The 17,620-nt window shown below is 58.9% G+C and overlaps 1 protein-coding gene across 1 annotated transcript in view; it reads left to right on the top strand.

The window, feature by feature from the left end:
* Window positions 1-17,620, top strand: part of COL6A3 (collagen type VI alpha 3 chain) — an 83,195-nt gene that overhangs the window by 22,283 nt on the left and 43,292 nt on the right. Inside the window, exons 4-9 of the mRNA XM_062193863.1 lie at window positions 1,543-2,145; window positions 6,713-7,297; window positions 9,076-9,675; window positions 11,377-11,949; window positions 13,395-14,003; window positions 15,778-16,383. Coding sequence (XP_062049847.1) covers window positions 1,543-2,145; window positions 6,713-7,297; window positions 9,076-9,675; window positions 11,377-11,949; window positions 13,395-14,003; window positions 15,778-16,383 — 3,576 coding nt within the window. The remainder of the gene's footprint in view (window positions 1-1,542; window positions 2,146-6,712; window positions 7,298-9,075; window positions 9,676-11,376; window positions 11,950-13,394; window positions 14,004-15,777; window positions 16,384-17,620) is intronic.

Here is a 17,620-nt window from a genome sequence, read left to right as displayed (position 1 = left end):
CTCTGCAATCTCACATCTTGGCAGAGGAGCGGCTAATACCTTCAAGGCCTAAGAAAAAGCGTACCCTTATTGGCTACTTCCGTGTGGCTGTGACAAGCAACACGGAAATCTTTAGTGCTGTAGAAAATGCTCCCTCCTCACGAACTTGTGCAGGAAGCGCTGTGGTAGCAGTGTTTCCGGGGGGGTGCACTGCCCTATGCGCAGAACGATCTGCCCGGGGGCGTCTGTGCACGGCAGGGCAGGGGCAGAGCTGGTCCAACTCTCGCAATCCCCAGAGAGAGCTCGCCTGGGGACGTCATTTCCCCAGAGCAAAATGCTTCAGTTTTGTAAGCCAAGATTTGTGCTCTTTTGCACAGTGAGAATAAAAACAGTTTCACTGGAATCAGGAAAACTTAAATTTAATATAAACTGTTCACTGGCATTAAAAGGTAGAACGAATGCTCTTATGTGTGATGTTACAGGTGTACCCCAAATGTAGCTGTCCCAGAATCTGAACACCCACGCTCACATGAAGTCTCTTGCTGTCGTGAGCACAAACTTGTTATTAAAAACATCTGCAAGGGTAATGCTGCTTCTGCCCTGGGTTAAACTTGTCTGATTTCGATGCTCTAAATGAGTCTTTGCAATATCCTGCCCTTCTCCATGATTGCTCGCTCACTGCGTGTCTGTAACTCATGGCAGGTTGATTGTCGCCAGTCGGGGCGGCTGTTTTTATGTCCTTTGCAAAACCCAGAGCCAATCCAGGCTCAGGGTTGATTAGATGCTCCGGTCCTGCTGGGTAATCGTTTAGGGTGTCATAAAAATGCAGTTGGATAATGATGTCATGACTGGTTCCATATCACTCTGCTTAATATTGTTCTGCATTGCGTGACTGGATACAGAGGCAAAGAGCAAACATCCAGCCCAGCCCTGCACCTGCGATTGAGTTCCGCACACATTCACCAAAATATTTTTAGAATTGAGATCTTAAATGTACTTTGAGCTGTGATTCACAGAGGTGCAAGGATTCAGCCATTTTTGTGTTTAGAGAAAAAGAAGAGTTTTGCTGAAGGAGTCAAAACACCTTAAGATGATGAGTCAAAAATCTGTCAGTCTGAGGCTCTGCTTTGTGGCCGTGGATTCGCACGGAAAGTGCTTGAGGAAGCAGGAGAAATGGCCGGCCGTTGGAGGCCGTCTTGGATCTTTGTTCATGGGCTCCACTGTTTTCTCTGTGGCTTTGGGAATGCACAATTCCACGCAGCCGCATTGCCCTCCAAATTTAGCGGAAACTTCCAGAACATGCACTCAAGCTCTCTCCCCGGGAAATTCAATAGCGAAGATGGAGCAGACTGAGCCCGGCTGCTTGCCCCTTGCTTTTACAGCGTGGCTCCTAAGAAGCTGCCTCGTATCCATTCAGAATGCAGAACCCTGGTCACCAGTGTTTCATTTGTCTGTATTTCGTGTTTCTTATCGGTTTCCTAAGAAACACGTCAGAACTCTGAACGACGCATGTGGTCACCGGTCCTAACGCTTTCACATTTTTTGCATTTCTTTCTTTTAAAGCACAAGACTCTGCTGATGTTATTTTCCTAATTGATGGATCAGACAACACCGGAAGTGCCCATTTCGCAGTCATTCGCGACTTCCTTGTTAATGTCCTTGAGAGACTGTCGGTCGGAGCTCAGCAGATCCGAGTGGGGGTGGTCCAGTATAGCGAGGAGCCCAGAACCATGTTCTCCTTGGACACCTACTCCTCCAAGGCCCAGGTTCTGGACGCGGTGAAAGCCCTCGGGTTCGCTGGTGGGGAGTTGGCCAACCTCGGCCTGGCCCTCGAGTTCGTGGTGGAGAAGCACTTCACCCGGGCCGGGGGCAGCCGCGTGGAGGAGGGGGTTCCCCAGGTGCTGGTCCTCATAAGTGGCGGGCCGTCCAGTGACGAGATCCGCGACGGGGCGCTCGCCCTGAAGCAGGCTAGCGTGTTCTCGTTCGGCCTCGGCGCCCAGGCCGCCCCCCGGGCAGAGCTCCAGCACATAGCTACCGATGACAACCTGGTGTTTACGGTCCCGGAGTTCCGTAGCTTGGGGGACCTCCAGGACCAGTTACTGCCCTACATTGTAGGCGTGGCCCAAAGGCACATTGTCTTGCAACCGCCAACCATTGTCACGCAAGGTACGTATGCTCTTCTCGCCATCCGTGTGTGGGAGGGGGGGAGGCGGTGTGTGGCTTTGGTGGCGGTGAGGTGGGTGCCTGAGTGGCTCGCCTCTGGAGGATCTGTAAGTACACGAGCTCGGGCCTTGTGGGACGAGCTGGCTCCTGGATGTGGTGTTGAGCGTCTGACGAAACGAAGACCCACGAGTGAGTGGGGAGCTCCTACATAGAGCGTGAGTGGCTGAGAGGGTGTTTCAGGATGCTCGCCACAGACCTTTGAGGGGTTCCTAAGCACTCTAGTGTAAGTTTCTAACCCCAAAACGGCAAGTGCGGGCCCCTGCAGTCTGGGGAAAGGCCTCCAGGCCGTGGCGCTGGGCTCTGGCGGTCAGCGCGCTCGTGGCCGGAGCCTCTTCGTCCAGGCCCCGTCGTGCTGGGGCACTGAGGGTTGCACTTCTGAAGGTAAGACGCCCAGATGAGTCGGCCGACGGCGTGCTCACCAGTGCTTCCTCGTGCTTGTCCCACTCAATCAATCACTTTGAGCGACAAGGGCAGGCTAGACACTCACGGGGAGGGTCTGGGCCACACGGTCAGTCTCCTGAGAAACCTGAAAGCTACCAAGTCACATAACGGACACTCATTGAGCAGGCATGGGAGAGGGTGTGGGCAGTGGGAACACAGATCTCCTCTCCTGAGGAACCATTTCTGGACCACCAGTTACTCCCAGGTGCTGTGCGTGTCAGGAGGTAGCCAGGCCAGCTGTTGGGTGAATGTGGGACCCAGCTCAGCTCACCCCCTAGTGTTGGCTGCACCCCGCGACCCTCTAACATGATTCGCACTAAAACGGAGGACTGCTTCATTGTCCTAAGTACACTATGGGCTCGGTACGAATTGGCAAAGAAATGCTGAGCCGTAGAAGGCTCTGGTCCGTCTGCAGCCAGGGCCTCCCGCTGTCCTGTGTGGAATAGCCCATTCACAGCTTTTGTTTGCTGATTTTGTAAGGAATGGGTCCACTTGTGCACCTGCAAAATAAATGCTGTAATAAGACGCTGCTTTACCTGCTGAACCAACGGGGCTCCGGGGAGGCTTCCCTTAGGAAAAAAGAGTGGTGGTAACTTACCAGTAAGCATTTTTGGGGGACAGCAGTGCATGGAATTTGGAGTGGAGCATTCTAGAGTCTTCCCGGGGAGCATCCTTATTGCCTCCTGCGTGGAGCTGACGTCTGCTTGGTAGCCCTTTGCCCGTCACGAGTCCTGGCCATTGCACACGTGTGAAGGTGGCATCATTGCCTTGGCAGCGTTGGGCAACGCCAGTGGAGTTAGCCCAAATCCCTGCAGGTGGCTCTCCAACAGGACCTGGGGTGTTGGGACGATGGCCGGTGGGAAGCTCAGGCCGGGGGCAGGCGTCTCTACTTAGTCTGGACACGGGAACCGTGTCCTGGTGACACTGTTAGAAAAGCCCCTGTGAACACCCCCCTCCAGGAGACCCTCCCCCGACAGTTAAGTCCCAAAGGCAAGGCAGTGTGTCCTCAGGGTGACTCCTCCAGGTTTCCAGCTTCGCAGAACTGACCGAAATCCTGCCCTGACCCGGTAGGGAGGCCAGGCCGAGCGGAACCCAGCCCACTTCCTGGTGCTGCCTGAACACAGAGCTTAGGGAGAGCGAGGGGCTGCAGGGCCCAGGACCTGCCAGCCCGGTGCTCTGGGCCGCTCATGCTCATTCCATGCTGGCGCCACTTTGTGGCCCTGGAGTTTGAGGAAATGACCAAGCCAAGGTTGACAGCCCACCGAGTTCCTCTGGGCTTGCACACTTCTGGAAGCGCACGGCTTCTGTGCCCTCTGAGCGCCAGGGACGGATGGCGGCTGTGGTCGGAGGCCCGGCTCAGGTCCTCAGTCCCGTGCTGACCAGCTGCACCGTCCTGGGATGGTCACAATGCCTCCCTGGTCTTGTGTTTCTTGGACGCTTCTGTCCCAGGAGTTTTGAGTTCTTTGTGAAAATGGCCACAGGCTGCCCCCATCACAGATCTCCCGAGCCAGCTGGAGTTTTAACCGCTTGTCGCGACCATCGTCTTGAAGGTTGGTGACTCACCAGATGCTCGGTGGGCATCCCTCACTGTCCGGTGGGCACCAGTGGCTGCACCGAGCACTGGAGGCTACGGTGGAAGGAATGAGGGAAGGGGGCTTTGCGGTCTGTCTGAGAAGCTCAGATGGATGGCGGCCAAGCAAAGAAGAGCAGAGGGGAGGGGCTCCAGCAGAAGGGGCAGCAGTGGGGGCCCTGCGCTGCCCAGGAGCTGGGCTCCCCCCAGAGCTCTCTGAAGGCAGGGGTGGCTGGAGCGCCGGGGGCACACGGCGGTGCCCGGAGCCCCGCTCCCTTGATACACGGGAGGATGGAGAGGCAAGGGGCTCATGTTGGAGGTGAGCACAAGGCCTGGGCGGGCCAAGCAGAGGCCTGAGAGAGAGACGTGTGGCTGAGACGAGGCCCGTGTCACGGGCCTGAGCAATGGCAGGGGTACAGCTGGGGGAAGGGCGGCCGAGCCCTGGGCAGCAGTCTGAGGGGGAGCATCCATGACGCAGACACGCGGGAGTGTGGGGCGACAGGTGGCGAGACAGGGGGCCATGTGCCGAGAGGCCCAGTGGAGTGATGACACCCGTGTCCCCTGCATGGGCCACGTGGGAGAACCGGTGACCTTGGAGTAGCAGTGTCCTCAGGCCCATCGTGTTGGGGGAAGGGTGGCAGGCGGGAGGAGGTGGGCTGGGGAGAGAGGAGGGAGCAGCTGGGTCCTGGGCGACACCTGAGGGGCCTTGCAGGGCAGTGGCAGAGAGCAGAGGTGGACAGAGTCGCCGTGGAGAGCAGGAAGCAAACTTCCAGGAGAAGCAGGGCAGGAAGGCGCTGGCAGCACCGCCCACGTGAGGATGGGGTGCAGGCATCCCGCGTGTGGGTTTTCCCAGGAATGCCCCCTTGCCTGGGAGATAGGTGGAGCAGAGAGAGAGAGAGCCGGCACGCAGGGTCTGGTGGGGAGGCGTGGGGACAAGGGAACCTAGGGCATTCCAGTGAGAGAGCCCCGAAGGTGGCCATGGAGCGAGGGGTGTGAAGCCAGAAAGGAGCGGACTGAGGGCGAGGAAGGCATGAAGGCCATAGCTGGGGGGAGGGAGGAGGCTGGCTACAGGGGCACTCAGCCCTGTGGAACCCCCGAGGCCAGGCAAGCCCTCAGAGGCAGGTGCTGGAGGTGAGGAGGCAGCCGCCAGGCCCGAGAGCTGGAGTGTGGCGGACAGGTGGGCGGGAAGACAGACCCGAAGAAGAAGATGCAGCTCGCACACGCGAGGGGAGCAGTAGCGTGGAAGAGGGTCGCCTGTGCCCCCTCCTGGCCTGCTGGGATGCAGGGCAGGGGCTGAAGACAGCTGAGCGCTGTGGCCGGCCCTTCCAGGTCACCTCGCAGGGGCATGACAGATGCGGGGATTCCAGGGACTTGGCCTGCAGTGGGCAGAAGGAATGCCAATGCCTCCTACCCGTGGCTCCCGGGAGAGCCGCTCTGAGATTCCCAAAGTTCTCATAACTGGGGCAGAGGACATCCACACATCAGGCCTTTACCACCGTCAGGGACGCCAGAGCTCTGCAGAGCAGCGGCCAGGTGAAGCTCACGCGACACGCGCGGGCGTCCGAGTCCTCTCTGAGCAGCTCCATACTTCTCACGCTTCCTGCTTCCGGCTAACACAGCGCTGGCTGTGTCACCTGCTGGAACTCCCAGGCCTTTGACACATATCAACCCGAGTGACCTCTTACCCCGTGCGAGGGTTCTTGGGAGATCCTGAGGTTTCCTGGTTCACCAGATAGGAACGTGGGTCCTTCCCACCGCCCGCTGGTGGGTGATGCAACAGAGCCCTGTTAAATGTGGCACGGGGAGGGCTGAGTGGACGTCCTCGCTCTCTGGGCAGGGCTGGGCGGGGGTCCCGCGGAGGCGAGTTTTGCTCTCCGGTCTGTGTTTGAGTGATCGCTGTGTTCCTATGTCATTTAGGACCTTTGGAGCTCAGGTCTCTGGAGTGCAAACCTTGGGCTACTTTCTGGCTTTGGTGTTGATTTTGTTTTTCCAAGTTTTCTGGTGCTAAGCATTTTTTGCGGGGGGGGGGGGGGGCTGAGAGATGAAGACAGGGGATATAGAACTGAACACAGCAGGGAGGTCCTGCTCCTTTGGCTTCTGCACTTAGCGCTGTGCTTTTTAAAAGTCAAGCTTGTGAAGCGAAGGGTTTTCTTTAATTACCCAAGTGCTGGTTTCGTTCTGGCCAAACTGTATGTCTGTGGCAAGACAGCACTTACTAACTTTTTATTGACAGCGTGCTAACAGAGGTGGCTACTAAAACCATAGTTGCTTCTGTGCAACCATTTTGTAGAACGTGGGTAAGCGTGGGCAGGGTGGGAGGAGAGCCAAGTTGCCTTCTTAGAGGGAGGACTGTGTCTGGGGCTCGCATGGACCTTGGGCCAAGTCCCTGGGGCATTGGCCAGTGCAAATGGGAGTGTCCTTTCAGTGGGGTTAGCGCTGTAGAAAGTCGTTGCTGAGTGCAAGACCCTCCTACTCACCCTGTGCTGTTGCTACCTACAGTCATTGAAGTCAACAAGAGAGACATAGTCTTCCTGGTGGATGGCTCCTCCAAACTGGGACCGGCCAACTTCAACGCCATCCGAGACTTCATCATCAAAGTCCTGCAGAGGCTGGAAATCGGGCAGGACCTGATCCAGGTGGCAGTGGCCCAGTACGCAGACACGGTCAGGCCCGAGTTCTATTTCAATACCTACCCCACCAAGAGGGAGGTCATAACCGCCGTGCGGAGAATGAAGCCCCTGGACGGGGCGGCCCTGAACACGGGCTCCGCCCTGGACTTCGTTCGCAACAACCTGTTCACGAGCTCCGCCGGCTACCGGGCCGCAGAGGGTGTGCCCAAGCTCTTGGTGCTGGTCACGGGCGGTAAGTCCCTGGATGACGTCAGCCAGCCGGCCCAGGAGCTGAAGAGGAGCAGCATCCTGGCCTTCGCCATTGGGAACAGCGTGGCCGATCAGGCGGAGCTGGCAGAGATCGCGTTCGACCCCACCCTGGTGTTCACCACTGCCGAGTTCCGGGCGGCCCCGTTGCAGGCCATGCTGGGCAACGTGCTGGCGCCCCTGAGGACCCTCTCTGGGACCACGGAAGGTATGGTGGCCACGGCTCCAGACACCCCATAGGGCGCTCTGCAGGCAGGGTCTTTGAGAGCGAGAGACACAGTGGAGCTTTGTGCTTAGCTGATTTGTCTAAGTGTTCAGGGAGGGACCGACTCCTTCCAGGTTGCCCTTCACCCTGGCTGGAGTTGTGGGGTTGACCACGTCACGCAGTAAGACTCATGTGGCCTAAGGTGTGGGGCCCCAGGGCCACCTCTCTCGGAGGCTCTGGCCAGCCAGGTCGCCTCTCATCGCCGTCCCCAGCTGGGTCCAGGCTGTTTTGTGTTTCTGCTGGTGACCTGGGCCACCCTCCTCCACCTCACCACCAAGGAGGAGCCTGGCTCCGCCCCTTTCTGGTCGTGGTGTCAGGAGCTCCTAACTGCCTCTCCCCTCCCCATTACGAGGAGAGCACATCGAATGGTGGCTGTGAGGCCCAGATCCCTCGTTTGGCAGGGTTGTCCGTGGAACGTTTCCAAGACAGAACCAAGGCTTCGAGCCCACACAATGGATAAACACGATGCGCCGTTCCTCTCGGAGGGAAGATGATTATCACGGACTCCGACTTCGCACCTCCCTGGCTCCCGCACTGTGGGACCACTCTGCCCACACGCATGCTCTCTCACACCCCCCGCTCTCCTGAGAACCTCTCTCCCTCCCTCTCTCTCTCTTTTCTGAAAAATCTTCTTAAAACGCCTGGTCTGTAGCCCACGTGGGGCTGGGATAACATTAGCTGTTAGGTCCACAGTGAGGCATCAGGGAAAAGACGGGACACAAAGCTTTGAAAGCAGAAGCTAGACGTGTTGGGGGACTGCTCGTTTGAGACTGACGCTTGCTCCTGTTCCTGGATAGGAGCTTGGCCAAGGAGAGCAAACAGTCTCTCTGCCTTTTTCTGTCACCCACAATCTGGCCATCTCACTCCGGGCTAATTCCCCGGACACTGGTTGTGTTGTTGCCTGGCAACGCAGTGGCTCCCAGTAGGAGAGTTCAGCAGAGAATGACCCAGGGGACATCCCAGGGGGCCCTCAGGATGACAGCTGCAGGTTAATGTGGGCTAACTGCTCCTAGGCCATCGGCAGAGGGCTCCTGGGTGAGTGTAGACGGGTGAGCCCACGGCAAACCTGGCTGGCTGGACTCTGAGTGACTCCAACAGGCACAGCCCCGCGCAGGGTCCCCTCCAGGATAGGAGGCTCCGAGCGCAGGATCCCGAGGGCTTGGCAGGCTGTGGACGCCCTCACTTTGCCGCTGTTTCTCTCTGAGCCAGCTCGGTTCTGCACACTTGCCGCAGGTTCGCCTCACAAGCACCGGCCACCGCTCGAGGACCGCAGCAGCTGCCTGCCGCGTGTCTGAAGCGCTCTGCCACGCTGGCTGCCTCTCCCTGTCCTGAGTGTCGGCACGTGTGCAGGGGGCTGTGCACACATGAGGAGCGCCCCGGGGCGCGTGTGTCTGCCTCTCCCTGTCCTGTCGGCATGCGTGCACGGGAGCTGTGCACACATGAGGAGCGCCCCAGGGCGCGTGTGTCTGCCTCTCCCTGTCCTGTCGGCATGCGTGCACGGGAGCTGTGCACACATGAGGAGCGCCCGGGCGTGTGCGTCTGCCTCTCTCTGTCCTGAGTGCCGGCATGCGTGCACGGGGGCTGTGCACACATGAGGAGCCCTGGGCGTGTGCGTCTGCCTCTCCCTGTCCTGAGTGCCGGCATGCGTGCACGGGGGCTGTGCACACATGAGGAGCGCCCGGGCATGTGCGTCTCACCTTGTTTTCTGTGCTTCACTGCAGTTCACGCAAACAAAAGGGATATCATCTTCCTCCTGGACGGCTCGGTCAACGTCGGACAGACCAATTTCCCTTACGTGCGGGACTTTGTCGTGAGCCTAGTTAACAGCCTCGATGTCGGAAGCGACAACATCCGTGTGGGTTTAGTGCAATTCAGCGACACTCCGGTCACGGAGTTCTCGCTAGACACGTACCAGACCAAGCCCGAGCTGCTGGCTCACCTGCGGCAGCTGCAGCTCCAGGGCGGGGCGGGCCTCAACACGGGCTCGGCCCTGAGCTATGTCCATGCCAACCACTTCTCCGAAGCCGGCGGCAGCAGGATCCGGGAACACGTGCCGCAGCTCCTGCTCCTGCTCACGGCCGGGCCGGCTCAGGACTCATACCTGCCAGCTGCCAATGCCCTGGCCCGCGCGGGCATCCTGACCTTTTGTGTGGGGGCCAACCGGGCCAATAAGGCCGAGCTGGAGCAGATCGCTTTTAACCCCAGCCTGGTGTATCTCATGGACGATTTCAGCTCCCTGCCGGCTTTGCCACAGCAGCTGATTCAGCCCCTGACCACTTACGTTAGTGGAGGCGTGCAGGAGGTTCCGCTCGCCCAGCCAGGTAAACGGCCCCACCCACCGGCCCCGGACGCCTCTTTCGCGGGTTCTCGGCCAGTCCGAGCTCAGGAGCGCTGTGAGCCGTGGGAAGACAGTGGGCTCACTTCGGGCGGCGCGTTATAATGGGGCTTGAGACACTGTACCAGCAAAGGTAGGTTCTTGGTTCGAAGGTGTCCGTGAACAGCAGTCTAGAGTGTCCAGCGCACGTCCATCCACGACTCCTCCCACCTGCTCTTCCAAATGAGGTTCTGGAGTGGAGGAAATAAGAGACCAAGGGACAGGGATTGACGCTTGAGGGGCCCTGGGCTATCAGAAAATTGTGCTTATTGTCTTTATTATTTTTAAGCTTTTATTATTGATTGTCATGTCATTTGAAAGAGACAGAGAGAGCAAGAGAGCGAGTTTCCATGTGCTGGCTCACTCTCCAAAGGCCTGTAGCAGCCAGGGCTAGACCAAGTGGAAGCCAGGAGCCAAGGCCTCCATCCAGCTCTCCCACATGGGTGCAGGAGCCCAAGTACTTGACCTTCACCTGCTGCCTCCCAGGGTCTTCATCGGCAGGAAGCTGGAGTTGGGAGCAGCACGGGGGCTGGAACCCGGGCACCTTAGTGTGCGATGTGGGCAATTTACCACATTTTTTATGTTCAAAATCAGCTGGATCTTGAAAATCATTTGTGAGTCTTGGTGCAATGGTAGAATGGTTTCCAAAAGACGCCTGGATAATTCTCATTTCAAATTTTTTAAAGGTTTATTTATTATTTATTTGTGAGGCAGAGGCAGAAAGAGAAGGAGGGAGAGAGAGAGAGAGAGAGAGAGAGGTCTTCGTTATGCTGGTTCACTCCCCAAATGGCCACAACAGCCAGAGCTGGGCCAACCTGAAGTCAGGAGCCTGGAGATTCTTCCAGGTCTCCCACATGGGTGCAGGGGCCCAAGGACTTGGGCCATCTTCTGCTGCCTTCCCAGGCCACAGCCGAGAGCTGGATGGGAAGTGGAGCAGCCAGGACTGGAACGGGGTGCCAGCACTGCAGGAGGTGGCGTCACCTGCTACGCCACAGCGCCAGCCCCTGATTTCAAATCCTGATGGCGATGACTTATGGATGCGTCTGCTCTGCCAGCTTGCTGACGTCACACAGACGGATGGCAAGACCGAATCCATGGAAACGCAATTGTAATGGTTCTGGACCCGTTTGAACGGTACATCCATGCTCTCTGTGGCTGGATTACTGTGGGTTGGAAAGCACAGGCAGAGCCACGGGGGGCACACGTTTGAGCCTCAGCCCACATCCTCACTTGAATGAGAAGATACCCACTTAGAGCAGACGAGCAGCGACTCAAGTGCTGGCCTCCTCAGCCTGTCTGTTTGGAGCCCAAGTTCCTAAGTTCCACATTTTAACTCGTTTTACTTACGACACCTGGCAAGCGCTGTCTGTTCCCCCGGGCTGATGCCACGTGGTGTGGGGACAGACCCAGTGGGGCTCTGTCGTGGAAGCGTGACGCTGGACCCGGTAGACTGACCGGTGCTACTGTTGTTTCACACGTATGCCTGGCTTTGCCGAAGGGTGTTCTCATGACGTGTGTCTGGGATTTTCCGTCTTGCTGGTACAGTGGTCGGCAGATGCATGGTCGCGCGCTGGCGGGCTGCGCTGACGGCAGCGTGGCGCCCGTCGGCCCTCTTTCCTCACCGTGTCCCGATCCGCTTTCTTTGCAGAGAGCAAGCGAGACATCCTGTTCCTCTTGGATGGCTCCGCCAATCTCGTGGGCCAGTTCCCTGCCGTCCGCGACTTCCTGTACAGGATCATCGAGGAGCTGGACGTGCAGCCGGAGGGGACGCGGGTGGCCGTGGCTCAGTACAGCGATGACGTCAGGGTGGAGTCACGTTTCGATGAGCACCAGAACAAGCCGGACATCCTGAGCCTGGTGAAGAGGATGAAGATCAAGACCGGCAAAGCCCTGAACCTGGGCTATGCGCTGGACTACGCGCAGAGGTACGTGTTCGTGAAGTCGGCGGGCAGCCGTGTTGAGGACGGCGTGCTGCAGTTCCTGGTGCTGCTGGTGGCCGGCCGGTCCTCCGACCGCGTGGACGGCCCGGCGGACAACCTGAAGAGGAGCGGCGTCGTGCCCTTCATCCTCCAAGCCAAGAACGCGGACCCCAGCGAGCTGGAGAAGATCGTGCCCTCCCCTGCCTTCATTCTGGTCGCCGAGTCGCTCCCCAAGATCGGGGACCTGCAGCCTCAGATTGTGAACCTCCTCAAATCCGTGCAGAACGGGGCCCCGGCGCCAGGTATGGGCAGACGCGCCCCAGCGGGCACTGAGCACAGGCCGCGGGTGTCAGCTCCTCTGGGGATGCCTGGCTGACGCTACAGGGAGGGCAGAACTTGGATAGGAAAGCAAACCTCTGCAGGACGCTGGAGTATGGGTTTTGTTTCTGCTCTTTCTGACCATGCTCTAGGGCAAACCAGGATTATTTTTAAGTCGGTAGACTATTTCATAGTAAGATGCATTAGAAAGATTTAGATATCAGTAGTTGAAAACCTTTTTTTTTAAAAAAAAAAATCCAATGTTTTTACCATATGCATAATGACAGCCACGGAACACGGTCCCAGCAGAGCTGAGAGTCCCCACTGCCCCTTCCTTTGGTGCCCTTCTCTGAGGTGGGTGCCGCTGTCCCATCATCCCTTCCCTGGGCCCATCAGAAATCACAGGCACTAGGGGAGGTGGACAAACTCCCGTCCCACACACCGCCGAAACTCCCAGCTGCTAATCTGCTTCTCCACTGGGCACTTGGTGACAAAATGCAGCGGGAAGAGTAATTTCACTTCCCCGGCGGGGCCTCCGGGGCCTCCGCACTGGCCGTCAGCCCGGTCACTGTGGGCCTTGGGCAGAGCTCTGGCATCTGGGCTGTGTGTCTGTTTCCCCATTGGTCCACTTGAGGCTGGAGCAGAGCACTGGAAACCTCCCGTCTCTGACGCCAGCCCCGCCGACCCAGAGCTCTCCCCGACATCCGAGTTTTCTTTAGTATATTGCTTCTTAAAGTTTATTTATTTTTACTTACTTGAAAGGCAGAGTGAAAGAGAAAGCAGAGAGGAGAGAGAGAGAGGTGGGGGGTTGGGTGGGGAGAGATGTTCCATTTGCTGGTTTGTTCTCCTAATGAGCACAGTAACCAAGGTTGGGTCAGGCGGAAGCCAGGAGCCAGGAGCTCCATCTGGGCCTCCCTCATGGGTGCAGGGAGCACCGGGCAGCACCTCCCAGGGGCATTAGCAGGGAGCTGGAGTCCGGAGTGGAGGTGGGGCTTGAACTCAGGCGCTCTGAAATGGGGTGTGGGGTCCCAGCTGGTGGCTCAGCTGAATGTCCCACAACACTGCCTCCTGCGCACACGGGAAAGTTACTGCTGTGTGCGTTTCCAGCTCACGGAAGTGCCCATCACTGGGCTCCTGGCCCATTCCTGCATCCTCAGAGCCGAGTCTCCCTCTCCCTCTCCCTCTCCCTCTCCCTCTCCCTGTCTCTCTCTCTCTCTCTCTCTCTCTCTCTCTCTCTCTGTCTCGGACACTTGGGGACATTGGGCAATCCAGGATGATCTCCCCATTCCCTGAGTCCTTTACCTAACCACACCTGAGAGCCCCGTGCACGGGTTCCGGGACTTGGCCTTGGACTTCCTGGGGGAGCCCCCAACATGGGTGGGAAGTCGCCCCCTGCGTGCCGAGGGCTCACCAGGCTGTCTCCTCCCAGTCTCAGGTGAGAAGGACGTGGTGTTCCTGATCGACGGCTCCGAGGGCGTCCGCAGCGGCTTCCCTCTGCTGAAGGAGTTTGTGCAGAGAGTGGTGGAGGGCCTGGACGTGGGCCCGGACCGCGTCCGCGTGGCCCTGGTGCAGTACAGCGACCGCACCAGGCCTGAGTTCTACCTCAACTCCTACATGGACCGGCAGGGCGTCCTCGGCGCCATCGGCAGACTGGCCCCGCTGGGCGGGCCGACCCCCAACACGGGGGCCGCCCTGGACTTTGTCCTGAGGAACATCCTGGTCGGCTCGGCGGGCAGCAGGATGGCAGAGGGCATCCCGCAGCTGCTCATCGTGCTGACGGCCGACAGGTCTGGGGACGACGTGCGGGGCCCCTCGGTGGTGCTGAAGAGGGGCGGGGCCGTGCCCATCGGCATCGGCATTGGCAACGCCGACATCTCGGAGATGCAGACCATCTCTTTCATCCCCGACTTCGCCGTGGCCATCCCCACCTTCCGGGAGCTGGGGACGGTGCAGCAGGTCATCTCGGAGCGGGTGACCCAGCTCAATCGGGAGGAGCTCAGCAGGCTGCAGCCGATCTTCCTGCCTCCCCCGAGCCCAGGTAAGGAGGGGCTTTGTGGGAGGGTCCTCGTGCGGGCTGTGGGCTACCCCGAGTTTTCAGGCTCTCTTCCTCTGCTGTGGAGAGGGAAAAATGGAGTTACGTGAGAGATGAGGAGCCACGTGCCTTGAGGCCTTGGTGGCCAGAAATGGCCTGGTTTGAGCAAAGAGTGGCCACATTGAAGTCTCTAAGAGGGTCGGATGCTTAGCTTGGGGTCCAGTCCCCTGACTCCGCACAGCGGCTTCTGTGTGGACATCCGAAGGGAGGGTCCGGTCCCTTGGGTTCACACCCACTCCACGCCAGTCTGAGCAGCCCCCGTGGGGTAAGCCAGCAGCCAGGCCTGGTCAGAAGGGAGCTGACTGCAGGCACGTGGCCGGCAGAGGCAGCCTCTGAAATACTGGAGTCCCCAGGGCCGGCCTGGCGTGGTCACGTTCCGACGTTCCCGGTGCTCAGCAGGGTCTCCCGGCCAGGGAGCCCCCGGGTCTCAGGCTGTAGCTTCTTCCTCCCCTGCCCCACTGTGGCTCCTATAATCAGCCAGGAAGTGTGGGGACCCCTGCTTCTGAGAGGGAAGGAGGCAATGTGGCTGCCATTGCGCTGAGCGCCCTCGGTGGGGGAAGGGGCGGTCAGTGCTGGGGAGGTCCATGTCCTTTATGTCCTTTCTCTTTAGTGGCTTGAAGGAGGAGGGGATGAGGGACGAGGGGGTGAAGGTGAAAAAAAAATTGGGTACGGGGGCAGTGTCCTCTAGGTAGTGATGGGAGGGGCTGGCTCACTGGGTGCAATAGAGAAGGGTCAGTTTCTCCTCGCTGGTGCCCAGGACAGAGCAGCACACCCAATGTGGCTTCCATAGAACGTTCTAGAGGGCTCACGATCGGATGAATTTGGGAATCAGTGGGTCAGGCAGGATGAGAGAGGATTTGCTTCCTCCATGACAAGAATGCCCTGTGGTCTTCAGCTCAGCTCCCTCCAGCAGGGTGGCAGGCGGGGCCGTCAGGGAGGTGTGCGGCTCCGCACACAGCAGCGTGGCTCCCGGTGCCCCCCTCCCGCACCGCAGAGGCCTGACCTTCTGCCCTTGGCCTCTCCTGCTTTCCACCTACGCTGCCCCTCCCTCCGCCGAGCTGCATTCCACTGGAAGAGACGCTCTGCTCCCTCTGCAGCAAGGGGGTCCTGTCTCAGTCTCCCTGATGCTGGGGAGCCTGTCTCTGCCTCCCAGGTCCCCCCACCCCTACGCCCCACTCAGCGGCATCCTCTGTCCCCTCCCCGCCGCCCCATGGCATCCTGTTAGTCCCTCTCACCTGCTCAGTGGTGCCCTCTGCAGCTCTCTCCCGGTGGCATCCTCTACTGTCCACTCTCCAGAGGATCCCGTTCACCATGGCAATGCCTGGGTTTCTCTGTGGGCGCCCACCTCCCCTCCACGGGTACCCAGGTCCTCTTTAAAGTCTTACCCAGACTCCTCTGCTCTCTGAGTCACCCCGATTTGTCTTTCCTTCTTGCTGCTCCGCAGAGTGCTCTAGTCCAGCTCCCACCGTGAGGCCAAGCCCAGGGACCCGTCTCAGGCGCCATCTTGGCATCTGCCTGGGCGGGGTTCCCGCCGTCGTCCTGAGACATGGTCCGCTGTCCTCACCCTTGGCTGGGTTTCCTCCTCCCTCTCACCATTCGTGGCTCAGTCCTTGGCCTGTGCTCTGTCTCTGGTGGTTGGCGTTAGACTCCCTTGCTGGGGGCGGTGAGGGCGTGGCTCACGGCAACGTGGGTGCAGCCCGTGGTCCTGTGTGGTTCACAGGTGCGGGCAGCAAGAGGGACGTGGTCTTTCTCATCGACGGGTCGCAGAACGCCGGCCCTGAGTTTCAGTACATCCGCACCCTCATCGAGAGGCTGGTCGAGTACCTGGACGTGGGCTTCGACACCACCCGCGTGGCCGTCATCCAGTTCAGCGAGGACCCCAAGGTGGAGTTCCTGCTGAACGCCCACTCCAGCAAGGACGAGGTGCAGAGCGCCGTGCGGCGGCTGCGGCCCAAGGGCGGGCGGCAGCTCAATGTCGGCAGCGCCCTGGAGTACGTGTCCAGGAACATCTTCAAGAGGCCGCTGGGCAGCCGGATCGAGGAGGGCGTGCCGCAGTTCCTGGTGCTGGTCTCCTCGGGGAAGTCGGACGATGAGGTGGACGACTCCGCGGCCGAGCTCAAGCAGTTTGGCGTGGCCCCGTTCGTCGTGGCCAGGAGCCCCGACCGCGAGGAGCTGCTCAAGATCTCACTGAGCCCCGAGTACGTGTTCTCCGTGAGCACCTTCCGGGAGCTGCCCAGCCTGGAGCAGAAGCTGCTGACGCCCATCACGACCCTGACCGCCGAGCAGATCCAGCGGATTCTGTCCGCCACCAGCTACCCGCCCCCAGGTACGACTGCCAGCCTGGGGCTTGCTTTCCCCGGCGATTTTTGATATAAAAATGGGGCTCTCTGCGGCCATGCTATTCATAAGCTAAATGAGAATGAAGGCAGTGCCCCTTGGCCATTGCCCATCCCCCCAGGTGGTCCACTGAGACCCCTGAGTTGGGTCTATGGCTCTTGGAAGTGCCCAAGGCGTGTTGGTGGAGTCTGCTAGGGTTTGAGCTGTGGCAGAGGAATTTGGGGAGGTGTGCACGCTGTCAAGTAGAAGTAGTTCTGGGAGGAGACAGAGAGATAGGGAGGGGGCGATCTTCCATCCGCTGGTTCACTCCACAAATGGTCTGGGCCAGGCTGAGGCCAGGAGCCAGGAGCTCTGCGGAGTCTCCCATGTGGGAGGCAGTGGTCCAAGCCCTCGGGCCACCTTCCACTGCCTCCCAGTCTGCATTAGCAGGGAGCTGCAGTGGAAGTGGAGCGGTTGGGATGTACTCTCGCTCTCTGGTGTCACAAGTGGCTTACCTCGCAATGCCACAGCACCAGCCCCTGGAACTGGCCCCTTGTAACGTTTACCTACAAGGAGAAAGGCCTTGGCAAAGACTGGAGAGGGTCGCAGACTTTTGATGTTGTAATATTTTCACAAATATAATGAGAGATCTTGGGGAGGGGACTGAATTTAAATGTGAGGTTCATTCGTGTTTCATTCCTCATCTACAGAAGATCATCTTATATTTGTGCAGGAAACAGAGGTGTTTTTTTTTTCTTTGACAGGCAGAGTTAGACAGTGAGAGAGAGAGACAGAGAGAAAGGTCTTCCTTCCATTGGTTCACCCCCCAAAATGGCCGCTACCCAGCGTGCTGGGTCTATCCGAAGCCAGGAGCCAGGTTCTTCTCCTGGTCTCCCATGCAGGTGCAGGGCCCAAGCACTTGGGCCATCCTCCACTGCCTTCCTGGGCCATAGCAGAGAACTGGACTGGAAGAGGGGCAACCGGGACAGAATCCGGCACCCCAACCAGGACTAGAACCTGATGTGCCGGCGCCGCAGGTGGAGGATCAGCCAAGTGAGCCGTGGCGCTGGCCAAGAAACAGAGTTCTATGTAGTGGAATGTTCCCAATGTGCCACCAAATGAGCACCCACAAAGCTTCAGATGTTGGAGCATTTTGGGTTTCAGATCGTCAGGGTAGGGATGTTGTCAAAATAAAATGCACCTGCTGTGTACGAGCTAGGGATGCGGGAGCAGGAAGAAGCAAGGGG

This window comes from Lepus europaeus, chromosome 1, assembly GCF_033115175.1.
Source record: "Lepus europaeus isolate LE1 chromosome 1, mLepTim1.pri, whole genome shotgun sequence".
Lineage (NCBI taxonomy): Eukaryota > Metazoa > Chordata > Mammalia > Lagomorpha > Leporidae > Lepus > Lepus europaeus.
The sequence above is the reverse complement of the archived record's forward strand: the minus strand, read 5'-3'. Positions and strand labels throughout refer to the sequence as shown.